This window comes from Microcaecilia unicolor, chromosome 8 (genome assembly GCF_901765095.1).
Source record: "Microcaecilia unicolor chromosome 8, aMicUni1.1, whole genome shotgun sequence".
NCBI classification, from domain to species: domain Eukaryota; kingdom Metazoa; phylum Chordata; class Amphibia; order Gymnophiona; family Siphonopidae; genus Microcaecilia; species Microcaecilia unicolor.
In genome coordinates this window covers 205,827,209-205,852,644 of record NC_044038.1, presented here as the reverse complement: position 1 = coordinate 205,852,644, position 25,436 = coordinate 205,827,209, and the positions used below count along the sequence as shown (strand labels likewise).

General features: G+C 48.5%; 1 protein-coding gene across 1 annotated transcript in view; it reads right to left on the bottom strand.

The window, feature by feature from the left end:
* Positions 1-25,229, bottom strand: part of SYCP2 (synaptonemal complex protein 2) — a 244,855-nt gene extending 219,626 nt beyond the window's left edge. Inside the window, 2 exon segments of the mRNA XM_030213454.1 lie at positions 20,472-20,535; positions 25,144-25,229. Of these exon segments, the coding sequence (XP_030069314.1) occupies positions 20,472-20,495 (24 nt within the window). The 5' untranslated portion in view covers positions 20,496-20,535; positions 25,144-25,229.
* Positions 25,230-25,436: the final 207 nt, after the last annotated feature.

Genomic DNA, 25,436 nt, shown 5'->3' with positions numbered 1-25,436 from the left:
AGCCCCTCCAATCGGAAACTTCACTAGCAAAGTCCTTTGCTAGCCCTCGCGCGCCCGCGCGCACCGCGCATGCGCGGCCGTCTTCCCGCCCGAAACCGGCTCGAGCCGGCCAGTCCAGTATGTAGCAAGACAATACACTTCAAGGGAAGACACAACTCCAAAGGGGAGGCGGGCGGGTTGGTGAGAACAATCAGCCTGCTGTCCTCGGAGAATACCTTCTACAGGTATGTAGCATTCGCTTTCTCCGAGGACAAGCAGGCTGCTTGTTCTCACTGATGGGGTATCCCTAGCCCCCAGGCTCACTCTAAACAACAACATTGGTCAATTGGGCCTCGCAACGGCGAGGACATAACTGAGATTGACCTAAAAAATTTACCAACTAACTGAGAGTGTAGCCTGGAACAGAACAAACAGGGCCCTCGGGGGGTGGAGTTGGATCCTAAAGCCCAAACAGGTTCTGAAGAACTGACTGCCCGAACCGACTGTCGCGTCGGGTATCCTGCTGCAGGCAGTAATGAGATGTGAATGTGTGGACAGATGACCACGTCGCAGCTTTGCAAATTTCTTCAATGGAGGCTGACTTCAAGTGGGCTACCGACGCAGCCATGGCTCTAACATTATGAGCCGTGACATGACCCTCAAGAGCCAGCCCCGCCTGGGCGTAAGTGAAGGAAATGCAATCTGCTAGCCAATTGGATATGGTGCGTTTCCCTACAGCCACTCCCCTCCTATTGGGGTCAAAAGAAACAAACAATTGGGCGGACTGTCTGGTGGGCTGTGTCCGCTCCAGGTAGAAGGCCAATGCTCTCTTGCAGTCCAATGTGTGCAGCTGACGTTCAGCAGGGCAGGAATGAGGACGGGGAAAGAATGTTGGCAAGACAATTGACTGGTTCAGATGGAACTCCGACACGACCTTTGGCAGAAACTTAGGGTGAGTGCGGAGGACTACTCTGTTGTGATGAAATTTGGTGTAAGGGGCCTGGGCTACCAGGGCCTGAAGCTCACTGACTCTACGAGCCGAAGTAACTGCCACCAAGAAAATGACCTTCCAGGTCAAGTACTTCGGATGGCAGGAATTCAGTGGCTCAAAAGGAGGTTTCATCAGCTGGGTGAGAACGACATTGAGATCCCATGACACTGTAGGAGGCTTGACAGGGGGCTTTGACAAAAGCAAACCTCTCATGAAGCGAACAACTAAAGGCTGTCCTGAGATCGGCTTACCTTCCACTTGGTAATGGTATGCACTGATTGCACTAAGGTGAACCCTTACGGAGTTGGTCTTCAGACCAGACTCAGACAAGTGCAGAAGATATTCAAGCAGGGTCTGTGTAGGACAAGAGCGAGGATCTAGGGCCTTGCTGTCACACCAGACGGCAAACCTCCTCCAATGAAAGAAGTAACTTCTCTTAGTGGAGTCTTTCCTGGAAGCAAGCAAGATGCGAGAGACACCCTCTGGCAGACCCAAAGAGGCAAAGTCTACGCCCTCAACATCCAGGCCGTGAGAGCCAGGGACTGGAGGTTGGGATGCAGAAGAGCCCCGTCGTCCTGCGTGATGAGGGTCGGAAAACACTCCAATCTCCACGGTTCTTCGGAGGATAACTCCAGAAGAAGAGGGAACCAGATCTGACGCGGCCAAAAGGGAGCAATCAGAATCATGGTGCCTCGGTCTTGCTTGAGTTTCAACAAAGTCTTCCCCACCAGAGGTATGGGAGGATAAGCATACAGCAGACCTTCCCCCCAATCCAGGAGGAAGGCATCCGACGCCAGTCTGCCGTGGGCCTGAAGCCTGGAACAGAACTGAGGGACCTTGTGGTTCACTTGAGATGCGAAGAGATCCACCAGGGGGGTGCCCCACGCCTGGAAGATCTGACGCACCACACGGGAATTGAGCGACCACTCGTGAGGTTGCATAATCCTGCTCAACCTGTCGGCCAGACAGTTGTTTACGCCTGCCAGATATGTGGCTTGGAGCACCATGCCCTGACGGCGAGCCCAGAGCCACATGCTGACGGCTTCCTGACACAGGGGGCGAGATCCGGTGCCCCCCTGCTTGTTGACATAGTACATGGCAACCTGATTGTCTGTCTGAATTTGGATAATTTGGTGGGACAGCCGATCTCTGAAAGCCTTCAGAGCGTTCCAGATCGCTCGCAACTCCAGAAGATTGATCTGTAGATCGCGTTCTTGGAGGGACCAACTTCCTTGGGTGTGAAGCCCATCGACATGAGCTCCCCATCCCAGGAGAGACGCATCCGTGGTCAGCACTTTTTGTGGCTGAGGAATTTGGAAGGGACGTCCCAGAGTCAAATTGGAGCAAATCGTCCACCAAAACAGGGATTCGAGAAAACTCGTGGACAGGTGGATCACGTCCTCTAGACCCCCAGCGGCCTGATACCACTGGGAGGCTAGGGTCCATTGAGCAGATCTCATGTGAAGGCGGGCCATGGGAGTCACATGAACTGTGGAGGCCATGTGGCCCAGCAATCTCAACATCTGCCGAGCTGTGATCTGCTGGGACGCTCGCACCCGCGAGACGAGGGACAACAAGTTGTTGGCTCTCGTCTCTGGGAGATAGGCACGAGCCGTCCGAGAATCCAGCAGGGCTCCGATGAATTCGAGTTTCTGCACTGGGAGAAGATGGGACTTTGGGTAATTTATCACAAACCCCAGAAGCTCCAGGAGGCGAATAGTCATCTGCATGGACTGCAGGGCTCCTGCCTCGGATGTGTTCTTCACCAGCCAATCGTCGAGATATGGGAACACGTGCACCCCCAGCCTGCGAAGCGCCGCTGCTACCACAGCTAGGCACTTTGTGAACACCCTGGGCGCGGAGGCGAGCCCAAAGGGTAGCACACAGTACTGGAAGTGGCGTGTGCCCAGCTGAAATCGCAGATACTGTCTGTGAGCTGGCAGTATCGGGATGTGTGTGTAGGCATCCTTCAAGTCCAGAGAGCATAGCCAATCGTTTTGCTGAATCATGGGGAGAAGGGTGCCCAGGGAAAGCATCCTGAACTTTTCTTTTACGAGATATTTGTTCAGGGCCCTTAGGTCTAGGATGGGACGCATCCCCCCTGTTTCCTTTTCCACAAGGAAGTACCTGGAATAGAATCCCAGCCCTTCTTGCCCGGATGGCACGGGCTCGACCGCATTGGCGCTGAGAAGGGCGGAGAGTTCCTCTGCAAGTACCTGCTTGTGCTGGAAGCTGTAGGACTGAGCTCCCGGAGGACAATTTGGAGGTTTTGAGGCCAAATTGAGGGTGTATCCTTGCCGGACTATTTGGAGAACCCACTGATCGGAGGTTATGAGAGGCCACCTTTGGTGAAAAGCTTTCAACCTCCCTCCGACAGGCAGGTCGCCCGGCACTGACACTTGGATGTCGGCTATGCTCTGCTGGAGCCAGTCAAAAGCTCGCCCCTTGCTTTTGCTGGGGAGCCGCGGGGCCTTGCTGAGTCGCACGCTGCTGACGAGAGCGAGCGCGCTGGGGCTTAGCCTGGGCCGCAGGCTGTCGGGAAGGAGGATTGTACCTACGCTTGCCAGAAGTATAGGGAACAGTCTTCCTTCCCCCGAAAAATCGTCTACCTGTAGAGGTAGAAGCTGAAGGCTGCCGGCGGGCGAACTTGTCGAATGCGGTGTCCCGCTGGTGGAGAGACTCTACCACCTGTTCGACTTTTTCGCCAAAAATGTTATCCGCAAGGCGAGTCCGCAATCCGCTGCTGGAGTCTATTCTCCAGGTCGGCGGCACGCAGCCATGAGAGCCTGCGCATCACCACACCTTGAGCAGCGGCCCTGGACGCAACATCAAAAGTGTCATAAACTCCTCTGGCCAGGAATTTTCTGCACGCCTTCAGCTGCCTGACCACCTCCTGAAAAGGCTTGGCTTGCTCAGGGGGAAGAGCATCAACCAAGCCCGCCAACTGCCGCACATTGTTCCGCATGTGTATGCTCGTGTAGAGCTGGTAGGACTGGATCTTGGACACGAGCATAGAGGAATGGTAGGCCTTCCTCCCAAAGGAGTCTAAGGTTCTAGCGTCCTTGCCCGGGGGCGCCGAAGCATGTTCCCTAGAACTCTTAGCCTTCTTTAGGGCCAAATCCACAACTCCAGAGTCATGAGGCAACTGAGTGCGCATCAGCTCTGGGTCCCCATGGATCCGGTACTGGGACTCGATCTTCTTGGGAATGTGGGGATTAGTTAATGGCTTGGTCCAGTTCGCAAGCAATGTCTTCTTCAGGACATGGTGCAAGGGAACAGTGGACGCTTCCTTAGGTGGAGAAGGATAGTCCAGGAGCTCAAACATTTCAGCCCTGGGCTCGTCCTCCACAACCACCGGGAAGGGGATGGCCGTAGACATCTCCCGGACAAAGGAAGCGAAAGACAGACTCTCGGGAGGAGAAAGCTGTCTCTCAGGAGAGGGAGTGGGATCAGACGGAAGACCCTCAGACTCCTCGTCAGAGAAATATCTGGGATCTTCCTCTTCCTCCCACGAGGCCTCACCCTCGGTGTCAGACACAAGTTCCCGGACCTGTGTCTGCAACCTCGCCCTGCTCGACTCCGTGGAACCCCGTCCACGATGGGGGCGTCGAGAGGTAGACTCCCTTGCCCGCATCGGCGAAGCTCCCTCCGCCGACGTGGTCGGGGAGCCTTCCTGGGAGGTGGCCGCGGTCGGCACCGCACTCGGTACCGACGTCGGGGACCTCAACCTGGGCGATGGGCCAGCCGGCGCCACGCTCGACGGTACCGGAGGCGCAAGCACCGCCGGTACCGGAGGGGTAGGGCGCAACAGCTCTCCCAGAATCTCTGGGAGAACGGCCCGGAGGCTCTCGTTTAGAGTGGCTGCAGAGAAAGGCTGAGAGGTCGATGCAGGCGTCGACGTCAGTACCTGTTCCGGGCGTGGAGGCTGTTCCGGGCTGTCCAGAGCGGAGCGCATCGACACCTCTTGAACAGAGGGTGAGCGGTCCTCTCGGTGCCGATGCCTGCTGGGTGCCGAATCCCTCGGCGACCCAGAGCTCTCGGTGCCGACACGGGGAGGAGACCGGTGTCGATGCTTCTTCGATTTCTTCCGAAGCATGTCACCGGAGCTCCCCGGCACCGACGAGGAGGACGTCGAATCCATCCGTCGCTTCCTCGGGGCCGAGACTGAAGAAGGTCGATCTCGGGGGGGCTGTACCGCAGGAGCCCTCAGGGTAGGCGGAGACCCACCCGAGGGCTCACCGCCACCAGCAGGGGAATGGACAGCCCTCACCTGCACTCCACCCGATGCACCACCGTCCGACGACATCAGCAGACGAGGTCCTGGTACCACCGACGTCGATGCAGCTATCCGATGTCTCGGCGCCGATGCAGAGGCCCGATGCCTCGATGCACTCGATGCAGGGGCGGCCGAGGAAGATGGTCTGGACGCTGACGACGTCGATGCACTCGAAGATCCCGGTGCCGATGCCGACGAAGAGCCCGAGAACAACACGTTCCACTGGGCTAGTCTCGCTACCTGAGTCCGCCTTTGAAGCAGGGAACACAGACTGCAGTTCTGAGGGCGGTGCTCGGCCCCCAGACACTGAAGACACGACGAGTGTCGATCAGTGAGCGAGATAACCCGGGCGCACTGGGTGCACTTCTTGAAGCCGCTGGAAGGCTTCGATGTCATGAGCGGAAAAATCACGCCGGCGAAATCAAAAGCCGAAATGGCGAAAATTGAAGCACCAAAATTTAGAGGGAGAAAAATCTCGACCGAGGCCAAAAAGAGGCCTACCCCGACGACGAAAGAAAACTTACCGGGGCAAAAAGCTGGAAGTACGGGGAGGATTTACACGAAACCCGGCGGGGGGTTTCCGGAGCACTTCCCGACTAAGAGAAAACTTTCCCGAAGGAAAAAAACACGCTCAAATAAATTGGACGCGCGAGGTCGACTTTCCGGGGCTCGACACGGCGAAAACACGACCGTACCGAGTGCGGACAAAAGAAGACTGGCCGGCTCGAGCCGGTTTCGGGCGGGAAGACGGCCGCGCATGCGCGGTGCGCGCGGGCGCGCGAGGGCTAGCAAAGGACTTTGCTAGTGAAGTTTCCGATTGGAGGGGCTGCCGTGGACGTCACCCATCAGTGAGAACAAGCAGCCTGCTTGTCCTCGGAGAATAACAGATCGGCTACCAATATTAACAATGATTTAAATTATCCAATTAATATTTTTTTAAAAATCATTGAATTTCTGCTAACAAATTAATGGTCCTGTTTACTAAGGTGTGTTAGTGTTTTTAGCGCGCCCACACTTAGCACACGTGCTAACCATGTAGGCGCCTATAAGAATATTGTAGGCATGTACATGATTAACGCACGTTAAAAATGTTAACGTGCCTATAACGCTGCTTAGTAAACAGGGCCCTAACTTTATTTACTAATTTCCAAGAATAATATAATACCATGTAAAATTTAAAATTTCCTAGATGATGTAGTAGCTGGCTAGAACACCAAAACAACTATTTGTTACATTTTAGTACAATTAAATCTTGTCTGCATACCGTTATAAATATAATGTCCTCAATATGAGGTTGAATTAAAAATCTTATCCCATTCCATTCTCGTCTCAGGTGAAATATCTCAGACCCGAATGCAATATGTCACAGTACTCTGTCAACTCAAATGGACAAGTATTAAGTCACTCCAAATGCGATTAATCAAATGCTGTTATGTAAACTTGCATAATTCCAGAAGTATTATTTCAGCCAGTCAAAATCCATCTGAATCCAGTCACCAAGGGGTTCTTTCACAAAGATGCGGTAGGGCTATCGCTCGCCAAACTGGCCCTACCGCTGGGGTAGGGCGGGAGTCAGCGGTAGTTCCCAAGTTGGCACACACAGTTTCCTATGGCAGAAAATAATTTTCTATTTTCTACCATGGGGGGACATTCCCATCGCTGCCTGATTACTGCAGGGTTAGTGCATGAGTCCTTACCACCTTCTAAATAGGTGGTGATCAGGGCTCATGCAGTAAATAGCTGCACGCTAACTTTAATATTAGTGCATGGCCATTTCCTGTCCCATTTTAAAAAAGGCCTTTTTCCCACTACAGTAAAAAGTGGCCCAGCGTGCGCAAATTTCACACACCAAAACTAGAACAAGACACTTTTTACCATGGCTTAGTAAAAGGCCTCCCAAATGATCACAGCTATAGCTGCTAGATGTTCCCGTTGGAGTTATGTCATGTCACATTTTTCCAAAAGCAGGAACTAAGATTGTGAGCCCCTGGACCACTGCCGAGCGGCAGTGGCAGGCAAAACCACCCCACACAGGGATAAGGCAGAACTCTGACAGGGCCAGCTAGACTTCACCTGCACTTGACAACCGTTCCTCTGGAGTTGAGCCACTGGGTGCAGGTGGCCGGCAGGACTTACCGGACAGGGCCGGAACTGGATGCCAGCAGGATACACACAGGGACTAGAACACACAGGGAGGCTAGGCAGAATACTAGACTAGGACTATCAGACAGACAAGGGCCAGAACTGAAAGCTGCAAGCAGCCACTGAAACAGGGAACAAACACTGGTAGACCAGAGACAGAACTGAAAGCTGCAAGCAGCCACTGAAACAGGGAAAAAAACACTGATAGACCAGAGACAGAACTGAAAGCTGCAAGCAGCCACTGAAACAGGGAAAAAAACACTGATAGATAAGAGACAGAAATGAAAGCTGCCAGGCAGCCACTGAACAAGAAACACAGACCACCTAGAACTAGACAAAGACATACAAACAAGAAACAAGACTGGGAAACAAGCAATACAGTACAAGAAGCTGCACAAAGACTAAACTAGAATCAGGCAAGAATACAGACTATACTACTACTACTTAACATTTCTAAAGCGCTACTAGGGTTACGCAGCGCTGTACAATTTAACTTAAAAGGACATTCCCTGCTCAAAGAGCTTACAATCTAAAGGACAAGTGAATAGTCAGTTCGATAGGGGCAGTCAAATTGGGGCAGTCTGGATATCCTGAAGGTAAGAGTTAGGTGCCGAAAGCAGCAGTGAAGAGGTGGGCTTTAAGCAAAGACTTGAAGATGGGCAGGGAGGGGGCTTGGCGTAAGGGCTCAGGAAGGTTGTTCCAGGCATAGGGTGAGGCGAGGCAGAATGAGCGGAGCCTGGAGTTGGCAGTGGTGGAGAAGGGTACTGAGAGGAGGGATTTGTCCTGTGAACAGAGGTATCGGGTGGGAACGTAAGGGGAGATGAGGGTAGAGAGGTAGTGAGGGGCAGCAGACTGAGTGCATTTGTAGGTAAGAAGGAGCAGCTTGAACTGATTGCGGTATCGGATTGGAAGCCAGTGAAGTGACCTGACTGGACTAGGCAGAAGTGCAGCAAGCACCAACAAACCAGGGCCTTAGGCGATGCAAAGGCCAAGCAGGGAGATTCCAAATGGCTAATAAGCCCAGCAGCAGCTGAGATTCAGCTGCAGCAATCACCAGGCAGCTACGGGTGCTGTGCAGGCTCAAACAAGCCAAGCAAGTCTGGCAGGCCGGAAGATCCGGACTGGACTGGGCTGAAGTCTGGAGCAGGAAACAGCACACAGACAATCCAGTGCAGCCAGCACAGAGACAGAAACAGAACTAACTCAGGAAGAACAGACAGGAGCTAGCTCAGAAGCTGACCGCCGGAAATAAGGTGAGTCTGAGAGGGGTCACAGCCACAGATGTGACAGTACCTCCCCCTCAAGGCTCCCGTGTCCCCACAGGAGCCCTCAGGCTTCCATGGGTAACAATGGTGAAACCTACGGAGGAGCTTCACAACTGGACCATGGTTAGCTGGACAGGATCTTGAACTCGGCTGGGACTGAGCAACTTGGTTGGAACTGGAACTTGACTTGGACTCAGCATCTTGGATGGAACTGGAACTCGGCTTAGGCTCAGCATCTAAGCTGGAACTGTGACTCGGTCTGGACTCAGCATCTTGGTTGGAGCTGGAACTCAGCTGGGACTCAGCATCTTGGCTGGAGCTGGAACTCGGCTGGGACTCAGCATCTTGACTAGAGCTGGAACTCAGAGTAGACTCAGCATCTAGGCTGGGACTGCAACTCGATCCGGACTCAGTATGATCTTGGCTGGAACAAACTCGGAGTGGACTCAGCATCATCTTGGCTGGAACTCAAACTTGGAGTGGACTCAGCATCTGGGCCGGAACTAGAACTCGGCTTGGACTCAGCATCAGCTCGTCTGGAAGCGTAAAAGGACAGCAGGGAAACCACGCACTCAGGACTTCTAACTCGCCTTCTCTCAGCGTCGGCTTCAGGAGTATCCCGCAGGGCAGGATCAAAGGAAAGTCCGAGGCGGTACTCCCAGAGCCAGGTAGAAAGATCAACGGCAGAAACTGGGTTATTAATGAACCCAAGCCAGGAGACACATCTCCTCTCCGCTGCAGCTTCAGGGGTATTCTTCAGGGCTGCATCAGACAGAAGCACTGCCCGGTACTCACAAAGCGTCATAAAAGTGTCAAGAGCAAACATTAAGTTGTAACTGGAATCCGAACTGGAACTAGGAGCTGCGCCTGGACTGGGAGCTGGACTGCCAACAGGAAACAAGGTCAGAGGCTGGAACCCCAGCCGGAAGGGTAATCTTGCCGAGCTCATGGCCTTTGCATTCTGTCACGTTTTTCCAAAAGCAGGAATTAGGATTGTGAGCCCTTGGACCACTGCTGAGGAGCGGCAGTGACAGGCAAAACCACCCGACACAGACAGGGCCAGCTGCATTTGACCACCGTTCCTCAGGAGTTGAGCCCCTGAGTGCAGGTGGCCGGCAGGACTTACCAGACAGGGCCGGAACTGGATACCAGCAGGATACACACAGGGACTAGAACACACAGGGAGGTTAGGCAGAATATTAGACTAGGACTCTCAGACAGACAAGGGACAGAACTGAAAGCTGCAAGCAGCCACTGAAACAGGGAACAAACACTGGTAGATCAGAGACAGAACTGAAAGCTGCCAGGCAGCCACTGAACAAGAAACACAGACCACCTAGAACTAGACAAAGACATACAAACAAGAAACAAGACTGGGAAACAAGCAATACAGTACAAGAAGCTACACAAAGACTAAACTAGAATCAGGCAAGAATACAGACTATAAACTGGACTAGGCAGAAGTGCAGCAAGCACCAACAAACCAGGGCCTTAGGCGATGCAAAGGCCAAGCAGGGAGTTTCCAAATGGCTAATAAGCCCAGCAGCAGCTGAGATTCAGCTGCAGCAATCACCAGGCAGCTACGGGTGCTGTGCAGGCTCAAACAAGCCAAACAAGTCTTGCAGGCTGGAAGATCCGGACTGGACTAGGCTGAAGTCTGGAATGGGAAACAGCACACAGACAATCCAGTGCAGCCAGCACAGAGACAGAAACAGAACTAACTCAGGAAGAACAGACAGGAGCCAGCTCAGAAGCTGACCGCCGGAAATAAGGTGAGTCTGAGAGGGGTCACGGCCACAGACGTGACACTACATGACAATGTTTTGCCACGTGGCGTCTTCAGGAGACTAAACAAACCTTCTATTCAAATCACTTGCATGGACACAATCAGTTGTTTTGGTGATCTAGCCAGCTTGCTTCTAATTTAGCTAGGAAATTTTACATTTTACATGGAATTATATTATTCTTGGAAATTAGTAAATACAATTAATTTGTTAGGAGATATTCAATTATTTTTTATGCATAAGATAAATTTGCATACAATAATGGTAGCATGTATGTAAATTTCTTTCTTGCATATTCAACTGGAATATCCCAAATAGACACATTCATGGCCCTCAAAGACCATAAGAGAAGACCACTGCAGTATATGCAAACTTACCTCCTGCATTTTCACTCTGGATATGTTGAAAACCTGACTAGTTGTGGGCTCACCACGAGATGCTGCAGAAGACCTGACTTTGTGAAATTGGCAACTGATGAAAACTATAGGGCCTTATTCTCTTTTTATGTGCCATCATACCCATTTTCTCACTTCTATAAAACTAAAATCCTTCTATACAAGGATAGGTACTCATGTGACTTTCATAGAAGCATTTATTAGCAACGAAGAAATTAGTTCTTACCTGATAATTTTCTTTCCATTAGTCCCAACAGATCAATCCAGAGACATGGGTTATGTCCACCTACCAGCAGGTGATAGCTCTGCCATATAGCACCCTGTGCAGCAGACTATTCATTACCGAAGCAGAGAACCAGGAACAACAAGAACCAAGAAACCTCCTGCCTCCAGAAAAATATATATATAAAACCCGAGAGCCCTCAGGTGACGCACACGGCTTTGGAAACCCTAAGAACAAAACAGAGGTTAGCCACTGCCGCCCCCATCCTGCCACAAATGGACAGGTAACCAACCAGGCCTGTGCAAATCCATAAAGGTGAGAAAGGGGTCCCTACAAAACAGCCTGGCAGAGGACATGGCCACCAAAAAGACCATCTTCAACATCAAGTCCTTCAGAGAAGCCTGACCCAGCAGCTCAAAGTGCACCTGATGGAAAGCCTGGAACACCAAGCTCAGCTGCTAATCCAGGCAAAGAGGTTGCCTGGGCAGACGGAGGTGGTTACCACCACACAGACAATGAACCACATCGGGGTGCGTCGCAATGGACACCTCTCCACACCCAACCTCGAAAGCAGGCCAAAGCCACCACTTGCACCTTCAGTGAATTCAGGGCCAAGCCTTTCTTCAGACCCTCCTGAAGGAAGGCCAGAATGTCAACCACCGAGGCTGAAGGCGCTCCCAGTGCCTTGGATGCGCACCATGCCTCAAAGGCCTTCCATACACGCACATAAGCTGCTGGAGTAGACTTCTCACAGGCCTGAAGCAAGGTGGTAATCACCGCCTCCAGGTAACCCTTCCAGCACAAGCATCCACTCTCAAGAGCCAGGACAGAAGACCAAAGGGGGAGGGATCCAGGAGACGAATTGGGTCCGTATACCAGGGCTGGCAAGGCTAGCGCTACGAGCATTACTAGACTGGGGTGTCAAGCAATACAGCCCAGAAGGCGGCCGATCATAGGCCAAAGTGGAAACACATACATGAGGACCTCCGCTGGCCATGGCTGAAGCAGAGCATCCAAGACCTCTGACCCCGGATTCCTATGCCTGATGAAGAACTGGGAGACTTTGGCGTTGCGCTCCATCGCCATGAGATCGAATGCCAGCCACCCCAAATGCCTCCGAGGAAAGCTTCCACTTCCCCGGATCAAACCAATGGCAACTGAGGAAATCCACCTGCACATTAAGCTTGCCCACAGACAGAAGTTCTAGGTGCGTCTCCACCCACTGATAGAGGAGCATTGCCTCCATGGCCAAGGGAGTGCTCTTCGTTCCTCCCTGTCTGTTGATATAAGCCACTACCGAAGTGTTGTCAGAGAGCACCCAGACTGGCTTGTGACACACCAGGTCCAGGAAGACCGACAAGGCTCTACTTACCGCCCTGAGCTCCAGATGATTGATTGACCATGACGCTTGCATGGGCGACCAACGTCCCTGCGCCAACCTCCCCAGGCAGTGGGCCCCCCAGCCCAACAGGCTGGCATCTGTCATCATCACTACCCAGTCTGGAGCAGCAAGGGAACTCTGCAGGTTATTGAAGTGAAGCCACCAACGCATTCTGAATCTGGCTTGAGTGGTCCATGGGCATCTGCAGCAATAGTCACTCTCCAACAGCAACCAACAGCTCAACTGGGACTGCTGAAGCACCCTCATGTGCGATCAAGTCCACAATAGAATATCCAACGTTGCCGCCATGGAACTGGGCCCAAGGGACTGGGATCAGCAGAAGCCTGAAGACCAATGTGCACAACTTTAGCTGCTGACCCTGCAGAAGAAAGGCCTTGCCTGCTCGTGTGCCAAAGACCACCCTGAGATACTCATGGGACTGAGTGGGGGTCAAACGACTCTTGTTCAGGTTGATCACCCATCCCAACGAACAAAGCAGCGCAACCACGTGGGCTGTCACCTGCACGCTCCCTGCCTCCTTGAGGTCCAGGGAAGTCAGGAACTCCCATGGTTGCACCGCCAAGAGCACTGACCACAAGGTCTCCATGTGGAAATGACAGATTTTGAGCACCCAGTTGACCCTTTTGATATCCAACACCAGGCGACAGGTGGCGTCTTTCTTCAGAACCACAAAGTAAATGGAGTAATGCCCTTGACCGGCATCTCCCCTGGGGGTACCACCTGTACGGCCACCAGACAGAGCAACTCTCACAGTGTGGAACGCACTGCCCGAACCTTGGTCAGAGACTTGCAAGGGGACTCCTGAAAAATGTTCGGCAGTTCCCCTAGCAATTCCAAACAATAACCATCATGCACCACTTCCAAGACCCACTGGTCTGAAGCCCCCTCCTCCAGAAAAAGAGACAAACACCCTCCAACGGCGGGCACGGAGGAATGGGTCAAGACCCCATCGTTGTGAGGCATAGGGGAAAGCGTAGCACAGGGGGCCGAAGATGCAGCAGAGCGTGTGACCCCCTGGAAGGGCAGCTACTGTTGCTGATAGCGCTGTTTCGAGAAGACACCAGACTTCCAAGGCCCAGTAACATCACCAAAGAGAAGCCCTTTCTGAAGAGAAGCTTAGCGAGTCGTGCCTTGGAAGCAGTACCTGCAGCCAAATGCCACAGACAAAAGCCACCGGTGCACTGTCATCGCCAGTGACATACTTTTTGCTGAGGAATGGAGGACATCATATAACAGGTCAACCAAGTAGGCCAGACCCACTTCCAGGGACAGCAAAGGGTGCAGAGTAGTCTTCTTTGTCACTGCAGTAATAAGGGAATCCACCTTAGATAAACTTAAGTGCTCCAGATCCCCCCTGGGACGCGAATAAAGCTTGGCCATAGCCCTGGCCACTCGCAGCCCCACTCCTGGTGTGTCACACTGGTCCAAGATGAGAACCTTCATAGCTGGATGGATATGGGTGGACTTAGGGGAATCCGAACCAAGACATCACGGGATGCGAGGTCACCTCCGACACCGGGGGTTCCAGTGATGTGATCTTCTGGGCCTCCAGGGCCTTCACAATCAGAGAGGGTTGTTCCTCCCTCCTGAACAAGCGGGTTAGTGGGGTCATCCCCCTCCTCTGGGGGCAATTCCCCCTCCTCCAAGGAGCGCCCCTGCACCAGAGAAGCCAGATCTGCTGCACTCTGCTCAGAAATCAAAGACACATCATCAAGTCCCCCAAGGAGCTCCAAAAGGGTCCTATCTGGCCCCAGGGTCACCGGTACCCCAACAACAGAGCCCCCTGCAATGCTAGCCCTCTTCAACAAAAAAGTGTTGCACATCAGCAGCACAGACTCAGGAGAGAATGGAACACAGTCTGTTTCCATTCCTAGGCCTTCCGAAACTAAAGGGAATACGTCGTGGTCCAAATTGTCCTCCCCCCCACACTGGAAATACAAGTCTAGAGTCAGGCACCTAGTGCACAGCGGCACTTTCATAATGGCGGCCGCCGCGGGAAACCGTCAGATCTGGCGAACCCATCAACGGGTCCTCCTGTGTATCGAACAATCCTACGCGTTCTAGGGAAGCCCCAACTGCCAATGGAAACAAAGAGCAGAATCCCGCAATTAGGCGGTGTGTGCCTCCCCCCTCCCCCCCACAAGAAGCACATAAGTACTGCTATACTGGGACAGATCAAAGGTCCATCAAGCCTAGCATTCCGTTTCCAATCCAGGTCACAAGTAGTTGGCAAGATCCCAAAACAGCACAATACATTTTATGTTGCTTATCCTAGAAATACACAGTGGATTTTCCCCAAGTCCATTTTAATAATGGCTTATGGACTTTTCTTTTATAAAGCTATCCAAATCTTTTTTAAACCCTGCTAACTGCTTTCACCACATTCTCTGGCAACAAATTCCAGAGTTTAAGTACACGTTGAGTGAAGAAATATTTTCTCTAATTCGTTTTAAACGTACTACTTTGTAGCTTCATCGCACGCCCCCTAGTCCTAGTATTTTTGGAAAGCGTAAACAGACGCTTCATGTCTACTGATTCTATTCCACTCATTAATTTATACACCTCTATCATCTCCCCTCAGCCATCTCTTCTCCAAGCTGAAGAGCCCTAGCCACTTGAGTTTTTCCTCATAGGGAAGTTGTCCCATCCCCTTTATCATTTTCATCGCCCTTCTCTGAACCTTTTCTAATTCCGCTATATCTTTTTTGAGATGTGGTGACCAGAATTGCACACAATATTTGAGGTGCAGTCAAACCATGGAGTGATACAAAGGCATATCCTCATTTTTGTTTTCCTCACTGCAGCACACTGAGCAGAGGGTTTTAACGTTGTCATCAACGACGACACCTAGATCCCTTTCCTGGTCGGTGATTCCTAATGTGGAACCCTGCATTACATAGCTATATTTCGGGTTCCTCTTTCCCACATGCATCAGTTTACACTTGCTCACATTAAATGTCATTTGGATGCCCAGTCTCCCAGTCTCGTATGGTCCTCATGTAATTTTTTGTAATCCTCTTGCGATTTAACAACTTTGAATAACTTTGTGTCATCAGCAAATTTAATTACCTCACTAGTTACTCCCATCTCTAGATCATTTATAAATATGTTATAAAGCAACAGTTCCGGCACAGACCCCTGGAGAACCCCAGTATATACCCTTCTCCATTGAGAATACTGACCATTTAACCCTACTCTCTGTTTTCTAACTTTTAACCAGTTTTTAATCCACAATAGAACACTACCTCCTATCCCATGACTCTCCAGTTTCTTCTGGAGTTTTTCATGAGATACTTTGTCAAATGCCTTTTGAAAATCCAGACACACAATATTGACCGGCTCACCTTTATTCTCTGCTTTTTAACATATTAATAAATGACCTAGAGATGGGGGGTAACTAGTGAGGTAATCAAATTTGCAGATGACACAAAGTTATTCAAAGTAGTCAAATCAAGGGAAGATTGTGAAAAACTACAAGAGGACCTTACGAGACTGGGAGACTGGGCGTCTAAATGGCAGATGATGTTTAATGTGAACAAGTGCAAAGTGATGCATGTGGGAAAGAGGACCCCAAACTATAACTACGTCATGCAAGGTTCAGCGTTGGGAGTCACGGACCGAGAAAGGGATCTAGGTGTCGTCATTGATGATACGTTGAAAACTTCTGCTCAATGTGCTGCTGCGGCTAGGAAAGCAAATAGAATGTTGGGTATCATAGGAGAAAGGATGGAAAACAAAAATAAAGATATTATTCTGCCGTTGTATCGCCCCATGGTGCGACCGCACCTCAAGTATTGTGTTCAATTCTGGTCGCCGCACCTCAAAAAACACATAGTGGATTTGGAAAAGGTGCAGAGAATGGCGACAAAGATGATACAGGAGGATGGGACAACTTCCCTATCAGGATAGGCTGAAGAGGCTGGGGCTCTTCAGCTTGGAGAAAAGGCGGCTGAGGGGAGATATGATAGAGGTCTATAAGATAATGAGTGGAATGGAACGGGTCGATGTGGAGCGTCTGTTTACACTTTCCAAAAATAGTAGGACAAGGGGGCATGCGATGAAGCTACAGTGTGGTAAATTTAAAACGAATCAGAGGAACTTTTTCTTCACTCAATGCGTAGTTAAACTCTGGAATTCGCTGCCGGAAAAGATGGTTAAGGCGGTAAACTTAGCGGATTTCAAAAAAGGGTTGGATGGCTTCCTGGAGGAAAAAGCCACAGAATGTTATTGAATGGACGAGGGAACAGTATTTCTAGGATGGGCGGGACAAATTGCTTGTTGTTTTGGCTGCTGTCGGTGACAGGGTGCTGGGCTTGATGGACCCTTGGTCTGTCCCAGCATGGCGATGCTTATGTACTTATGTACCTCTTCAAAGAAATTTGGCGAGGCAAGATTTCTCCTCAACATATCCATGCTGGCTTTATCTCATTAATCCACGCTTTTGAATACACTCTGTAATTTTGTTCTTTGTAATAGTCTCTACCATTTTGCCCGGCACTGACATCAAGCTCACCGGTCTACAGTTTCGCGGATAACCTCTGGAACCTTTTTTAAGAAATCGGCGTTACATTGGCCACCCTCCAATCTTCCGGTACCATGCTTGATTTTAAAGATAAATTACATATTACTAACAATAGTTCTGCAAGTTCATTTTTCAATTCTATCAGTACTCCAAATCCAAAGGGCTCTATTCTATCCTCATCCTTCTTGATCTATCCGCCACTTTTGACACTGTTGACCATAGCCTACTCCTTGATACGCTGTCTTCATTTGGATTCCAGGGCTCTGTTCTTTCCTGGTTCTCCTCCTACCTCTCGCTTTGCACCTTTAGTGTACATTCTGGTGGATCCTCTTCCACTTCTATCTCTCTACCAATTGGTGTACCTCAGGGTTCTGTTCTCGGTCCTCTCCTGTTCTCCATCTACACTTCTTCCCTTGGCTCTCTGATATCATCCCATGGCTTTCAATACCATCTCTATGCTGATGACTCCCAAATCTACCTCTCTACCCTTGAAATCTCAACCAGCATCCAGACCAAAGTTTCAGCCTGTCTATCTGATATCGCTGCCTGGATGTCTCAACGTCATCTGAAACTTAACATGGCCAAAACTGAGCTTCTCATCTTTCCCCCTAAACCTACCTCTCCTCTCCCCCCTTTCTCTAGTTCTGTGGATGGAACTCTCATTCTCCCTGTCTCATTTGCTCGTAACCTTGGGATCATCTTTGACTCCTCTCTCTCCTTCTCTGCTCACATTCAGCAGATTGCCAAAACCTGTCATTTCTCTATAACATCAGCAAAATCCGTGCCTTCATCTCTGAGCACTCTACCAGAACCCTTATCCACACTCTTATCACCTCTCGTCTTGATTATTGTAACTTGCTTCTTACCGGCCTCCCTCTTAGCCATCTTTCTCCTCTTCAATCGGTCCAAAACTTTGCTGCGCGACTCATTTTCCGCCAATGTTGCTATGCTCACATTAGCCCTCTCCTTAAGTCACTTTACTTGCTCCCTATCCATGTCCGCATTCAATTCAAACTTCTCTTATTGACCTATAAGTGCATTCACTCTGCTGCTCCCCAGTACCTCTCCACTCTTGTCTCTCCCTAAGCCCCCCCTTGAGTACTCCATTCTGTTGATAAATCTCTCTTATCTGTTCCCTTCTCCTCTACTGCTAATTCCAGACTCCATTCCTTTTATCTTGCTGCACCTCACGCCTGGAATAAACTTCCAGAGCCTGTATGTCTAGCCCCTTCTTTGGCCGTTTTCAAGTCCAAACTTAAAGCCCACCTCTTTACCACTGCTTTTGACTCCTAACCACTGCTCACTTGCCCTGTCCTTTTATCCTCACCTCTTTATTCCCTTGCCCTTAATTGTTCTGTCTGTCTGTCTGTCTTATCTAGATTGTAAGCTCTGAGCAGGGATTGTCTTGTGTATGGTGTGCAGCGCTACGTATAACTGTAGCGCTATAGAAATGATAAGTAGTAGTAGCAGTACTCTGGGATGAATACCATCCAGTCCAGGAGATTTGCTACTCTTCAGTTTGTCAAATTGCGCCATTACATCTTCTAGGTTTATAGAGATTTCATTCAGTTTCTCTGATGCGTCAACTTTGATTATCTTTTCTGGCACCGCTATCTCTCCCAAATCTTCCTCAGGGAAGACCAAAGCAAAAAATTCATTTAATCTCTCTGCTATGGCTTTGTCTTCCCTGAGTGCCCCTTTTACCCCTCGGTCATCTAGCGTTCCAGCTGACTCTTTTGCCGGCTTCTTGCTTGTAATATACCTAAACAAAACAATTTTACTATGTATTTTTGCCTCCAACGCAGCATTTGACAGCCTCGAACGGAACCAACACAGCACTCCTTGTAGAGAAGAATCCAGGCAAAGACACAGATGCAAGAAACAAGAAACCACAGCCTGAACTCTCTGCTTCTCCCAAAGACCAAGAATCAGCCTTAGAAGGGAAAGGCATGTGCCTTGACCCTCTCTTCTTTTTTTTTTTTAGAGGAAGGAACGCATCCACAGAAGGTGGGGGGGGGGACGGGTAGGAACCTAGCACCACCAGGTGTATCCCGAGCCTGCTAGACTCAACCCCCAGGGCTCAAGTGATCACCACAAGCCAGGAACCAGCACCAATTCAGAGACCCACAGGGTACGCCTGACCACTTGCTAGATAGAGACAATACTGGCGCTGAGTCTGCTGCACAGGATGCTATATAGCAGAGCTCTGGCGTTCTCTATCTCCACCTGCTGGTAGAGGGACACAAATCACAATTCTCTGGATTGATCTGTAGGATGCTATGGAATACAATATTGCAACAGACTACTACTATAAGCAGGGTTTGAAAAATATTCCTCCAGGCTTTTATTGCAAAGAATAAAATGCACTTGCCATGTACTCTTGCTCCTCAATTCCAGTTTTTGAGGTCAGGGAAGACGTGGCAGTAATACATACAAGTGAATTTCTTCCATGGAGGAATCATAGTGCTTTATCTACTGCTCCTTTTCAGCAGAAACACTAACTGTTAAGATCCAACTCCATGGAATGCCTTTCATTTCTTTTCCAAGATGGGAATGCTCTCTGCAGCCTTGCTCTACTGCTTTCTGTCACACAAATAAGAAAAAAGGGGAAAAGAAAGAAATAACCCTAACCTCCCCATAGGATAAGTCAAAAAATGATGAAGGGGAAATCAAGCTAGAGTGGCAGCAAAAAACAAAGTTTCAATGAATGAACAATGGCTGCGTGACCGATGGCAAACAGATTTACATATATTTTATTGACTACTTTTTGATCTTCCCAAAGCAGGTCATGGAGACCGAAACAACTTTCTCCATTAGCGGGCATTGGGACCTTTAAAGAACTGTGCAGCGCTGTTCCCACACTAGTGGCTTAAGCAAAATAGTTGTTTTTAAATATTTGACCATGTTTATTATACTTAAGACCTATATTCTAATCTATGTTTAATTACTGATGGTGACATTGCAAGTTGCTTGTTTTCTTGAACGTTTTATATATTTGAGCACAGTACAGGTTTCCTAAAAGTTCTGGAGGCAAGTGATTACGGAAATGGAAAGGAGCTTGGATTTGAAATAGCTGTGAGCTATAAGAAATCCGATATCTCGGTTATATGTTTATCTGATGCCTCCAAGCTTTTTTCTTCCTCTTTTTATAAGACAATTCTGCCTCCATATTTTTAAACATTTTACGTTACCAATTACATACAACATGCTGGCTAACAGAGGGCTCCTTTTATAAAGCAGCCCATAGGAATTGAATGGGCTTCTTCTCATTCAGCGTGCCACTACTCTTAACACCGCTTTGTAAAAGGAGCCCATAATAAGCAGGGAAAAAAAGTACATCAAACAAGGCTTCTGTTGTAAATTTTAACAAAATATAGTAATATTTTTACTTTGGATGGAATAATATACTGTTGGGGCTAGTTGCTTTTACACATTTTACAGCAAGTTATTGAACTTGTAAAGCTAAAAAAATATATATTTCAAAAGACATACCTGCAATTCCTGTCTAACAGGCATCTTGCAATTTTATTTATTCAGCTGTATCACAATAAAATATCTAGCAAAACAAAGAAACTATAAATCATGATGTATTTGAGAATTGTTAATAAGAAAGCATTACATATCTGTTCTACTGAGCCTTTTTACTTTGATGTATTAAAACATTTCTATATTTACCTTATATTTCTTAGTTTCCAGGAAAATGTTCCTGAAAATTTCTACATGAGCTTAAAACTTTGGAAATAAATATGAAGTAGTATGCAGCATTCAAAAAATGCTTAGGAATTTACTTTCAAAAACAGGTGAAGAAATCTATCAGAAAATGAGGAAAGTATTTTGATGTACCTCAAATAAGAGAGAGAGAGAGATCTTGAGATGATGAAATCCAAACACCTGAAAGCAGAAAAATATTGCGCAGGGCAGTGAAGAGAGATGAAGGGATCATGCCCCTGTAGAGGTCATTAGTAAAATCTCACCTCAGCTTGGTGGTGTTCAAAACCGTTGTGGAGAATACAGAGAAAGCAAAGACAGTCCCAGAGTGACACTTAGAAGTAATCTAAGGTAAACCCAGACAAGTTTCATTGAATCTAGGAATCTGCAGCTGAGAGCTTTCTCCAGGTCATGGAGAGGGTATATGTATACATGTGTGTGTGTGGGGGGGCTACTACTAGAGGCTTTAAAGCAATTCCATACGGTGGTTTTTTTCCTTTTTTTAATTTCAAACAATTTTATTGGTGGTACAGTACAAACTTGCAAAGAAACCATCCACAATATCAAAAAAAATCATACACAATTATCGTACATAGAAATTGTACTCCATCACCATTTTCAAATTGAGAAACTTTCCAATTCTACTCTCCCTCTCACCCCTCCCTCCCAGATTAATTTGTTAGGTTTTTTTTTCTAATGGGGGGTGCTTTCAATGATCCACCACAAACCCTATAAGAAGTGATTTTGTAATCTTGCTTTCGTACTGTATGTATCATTGGGGGGGGGGGGGGGGGGGGTTGAGCAGGAGCTTACGAAGGCACTAATGCACAAAGAGGCATATTTTCAAAACACTTATCCTTACAAAGTTCCATAGGTTACTATCCAGCTTATTTTCGAAAGAGAAAGACGCCCATATTTCAACCCAAACCAGGAGATGGGCGCCTTTCTCCCGTGGGCACCCAAATCGGTATAATCGAAAGCCGATTTTGGGCGCCTCCAACTGCACTCTGTCGCGGGAACGGACAAAGTTGACGATGGCATGTCGGAGGTGTGGTGAAGGCAGGACTGGGTTGTGTTTATCTGCCAAGGACAGATGGGCGCACTCGGCCGATAATGGAAAAAAGAAGGGCGCCAGAAGCGAGAATTTGAGTCACTTTTTCTGGACCCTTTTTTTTCACGAAATCCCCAAAAAGTGCCCCAACTGCCCAGATGACCACCAGAGGGAATCGGGGATGACCTCCCCTGACTCCCCCAGTGGTCACTAACCCCCTCCCACAAAAAAAGAACTTTAAGAACTTTTTTACCAGCCTCAAATGTCATACCCAGCTCCATCACAGCAGTATGCAGGTCCCTGAAACAGCTGTTAGTGGGTGCAGTGGACTTCAGGCAGGTGGACCCAGGCCCATCCCCCTCCCTACCTGTTACACTTGTGCTAGTAAATGGTAGCCCTCCAAACCGCCCCCAAAACCCACTGTACCCACATCTAGGTGCCCCCCTTCAGCCATAAGTGCTATGGTAATGGTGTAGAGTTCTGGGGAGTGGGTTTTGGGGGGGATTTGGGGGGCTCAGCACCCAAGGTAAGGGAGCTATGGACTTGGGAGGTATTTTAATTTTTTTTAATTGTTAAAAGTGCCCCCTAGGGTGCCCGGTTGGTGTCCTGGCATGTGAGGGGGACCAGTGCACTACGAATCCTGGCCCCTCCCACAACCAAATACCTTGGATTTGTTCATTTTTGAGCTGGGCGCCTTTGGTTTCCATTATCGCTGAAAACTGATACCGCCCAACTCAAATCCAACAAATCCGATGAATTTGCCCGGCACCAACCATATTATCAAAACAAAAGATGGACGCCCATCTTTTTCGAAAATACAGTCTGGCCCGCCCCTTCGTGGACCCATCCTCGGAGATAGACGCTCATGGAGATGGGCGTTCGCGTTCGATTATGCCCCTCCATGGAACTTTGTAAGGCTAAGTGTTTTGAAAATGAGCCCCATAGTCGTCATAAAAAACCTGCTTTTAGATCCCCAGTAAAAGTTAACGAGTTTGAAATAGCAAGCAACGCTCAAAGGCAATCTCATGCAAACAAGCTGCTCGCAATTACAGCAAGCAGCTCAGTAGGGAAAGTGCCAGCACATGCATAGAACAGCCACCTGCTAAGCTGCACATAGGACAGTCACTTGCTAAACATCGATGCTATGCACATGCTTCCACAGTGTTTCACTGCTACACACGGTTTTCATACATGCATATAAACAATAAACCACCAGGGCCATGAAAGTTTCTTTTTGTAGGGTTCTATGCTAACTTTCAAACCCAGTGAGGTTTATTGTTTATATGTACATGTATGAAAGCCATGTGTACCTTTTATTCAAAAGTACGGATGCAGTGGGAGCGCCTCCACAACGTGCTTTTTTTGTTCCAAGACAACTTCTTCACAGTGCTGTTGCATGTGGGACACACACACGTGCAAATACTATTTAAATATGACAGCAGACTGCTCCACCAAGAAGCCACTGTCATACTACGACAGCTCCTGACCGCCCGTAAAAGTTTCCTCATTAAAGGTAGGTGCTCCTTTCTGTGTATCGCTCGGAATGCACATTTAAAAAATGCACATTTAAATACTAATCAGCTCATTGTAATACATTTGTATATGATTCTTGATGGCTGTTACTGCGAGCAGAAAAAAACATGTAGGACCCTTTGTGCATTACTCGCTGAAAAACGTACATGCTAAACTGTACTGAACCGTTCAAAATTGCAAGTTCTGAACACGGTAAGCTTTGTGCATCGGGACCTACATCAGCCTCAACCCCATGCATGCTTCCAAGCACCAGTGCAAGGATGGTAACAGTAGACTACCCAAAGAGCAAGATTTTTCAGATCGTGCATCTGGAGTATACACGTAGAAAAAAAACCTGCTCCACATGAGAAGTTTATGGGTACTGCATTGCCTTCAAGATTCTGTTTCAAATACCACCATGATTTTTCATAGTAACAAAAATTTATCAAAACAAAAATAACCAATTGATGCTGCAACATTTTTGAACATGACCATCTAATATCATGACTGCATATTTGTGACAAATTACACTTAGGTGGAAATTTGTTGCACATTATAAAAAATTCAATAAGACATTGAAAATAAAAGAGCACTATCACTTTGCAAATATAGGGGGGTCTTTTACTAAGGTGCAGTAGCGTTTCTGGTTCACACTAAAAATCAGATGGTGCTAAACACTGAGGCACCCATTATACTCCTATGAGCACCTTCAGCATTTAGCACCAGCTGATTTTTAGCACGGACTGAAAACGCTAGCGTACCTTAGTAAAAGGCTCCCATTAAAAGGTGGTATAAATGTGTTTTTCTTCAGTGTCTCTGACGATAATGGCAATATGAGAGGATTTCCCAAGGAATTTGCCCAGGTAACAAAGCAATTACTTGGGTAATATTGCCCTCTGGCTAAAATAATGGTACAGGTGATGGGAAACTTGTATACAGCAGATACAGGGAGAAGGGATGGAGGAGACAAAGTACGTAGGAAAGTGGGGTCAGATGACTGGGTCACTTGATTTTTCTTCTCTTAGGGGTCCTTTTACTAAGGTGCAAAGAAAAATGGCCTGCACTGGTGTAGACGTGTGTATTGGATGTGCGCAGATCCATTTTTCAGTGCACCTGCAAAAAAAGCCTTTTTTGGATTGAAAATGGACATGCGGCAAAATAAAAATTGGCACGTGTCCATTTTGGGTCCGAGACCTTACCGTCAACCATTGACTTAGCAGTAAGGTCTCTCACGTTAATCATGCGGTAATTGCCTATGCACATCAAGTCGGAGTTACCGTCCAATTTTCACCATGCACCACAACATTCTGGGGCACACAGCAGACAAGAATAAAAAATGAAATTACCGCATAAGCCATGTGGTAGCCACGCAGTAACTCCAAATTGACATGCATGCACACTGAGCGCACATAGGCCCTTACACGGCTTAATAAAAGGGCCCCTTAGTCTTGCCTCACCTGAAACCAGCGATCAGGATCAGCACATTGACACTGAGGTTCCTGGCGTTCCTTTCCAATTTTATTTTGTTTTTAGTATGGTGAACTGTCCTGACCTGCTTGTTCAGATACAATAGTATGTGAAATCTTAACAAACATAAGCCTAAAAACATAATGCAGGGGTGTACAGTCTGCAACCCACAGGCCAAATGTGGTCCATCATTTAATTTTAATGCAGCAAAATGTCATTAACCAGAGTTTTGGTGATTTTAAATACTGTATTTCATCAGAATAGCCAATCTAGCAGTTTTCTTCTATCTTTTTAATTAAAATTATACTTATCACAGAAGGCCTATTGAGCTCTGTGCATTTCCAGTTCTAACACTATGTAATGTTGCAGCCAGCCAGGATTAGTACTGACATTTCATGCAGCCCTTAGTGTATAAAGGTTACTCACTCCTGTTCTGTGTGTGAGCGCCTTCAAACGAGTGCCACCCTTTTAATGAATGAGAGCTGGCATCTCTCTCTCTCTGCAGTGCTTCTCTCCCATAAGCGTGCAGGAGTCAAGCCAACCTCCTGACACCCTTGGGGCTGGATATTAGTTCGTTTGCCCCTTCCAAAGCTAGTCAACGAGTCCAGCCAAAGTCCCCTCAGTAATTTCCAGGAGCTCTAGCCACGTAGCCAGCCTCTTCTCTCTCTCACCTCGGAGACAAGGCCTGGAGTTGCCGTTGCTATTCGAGCACCACGTCA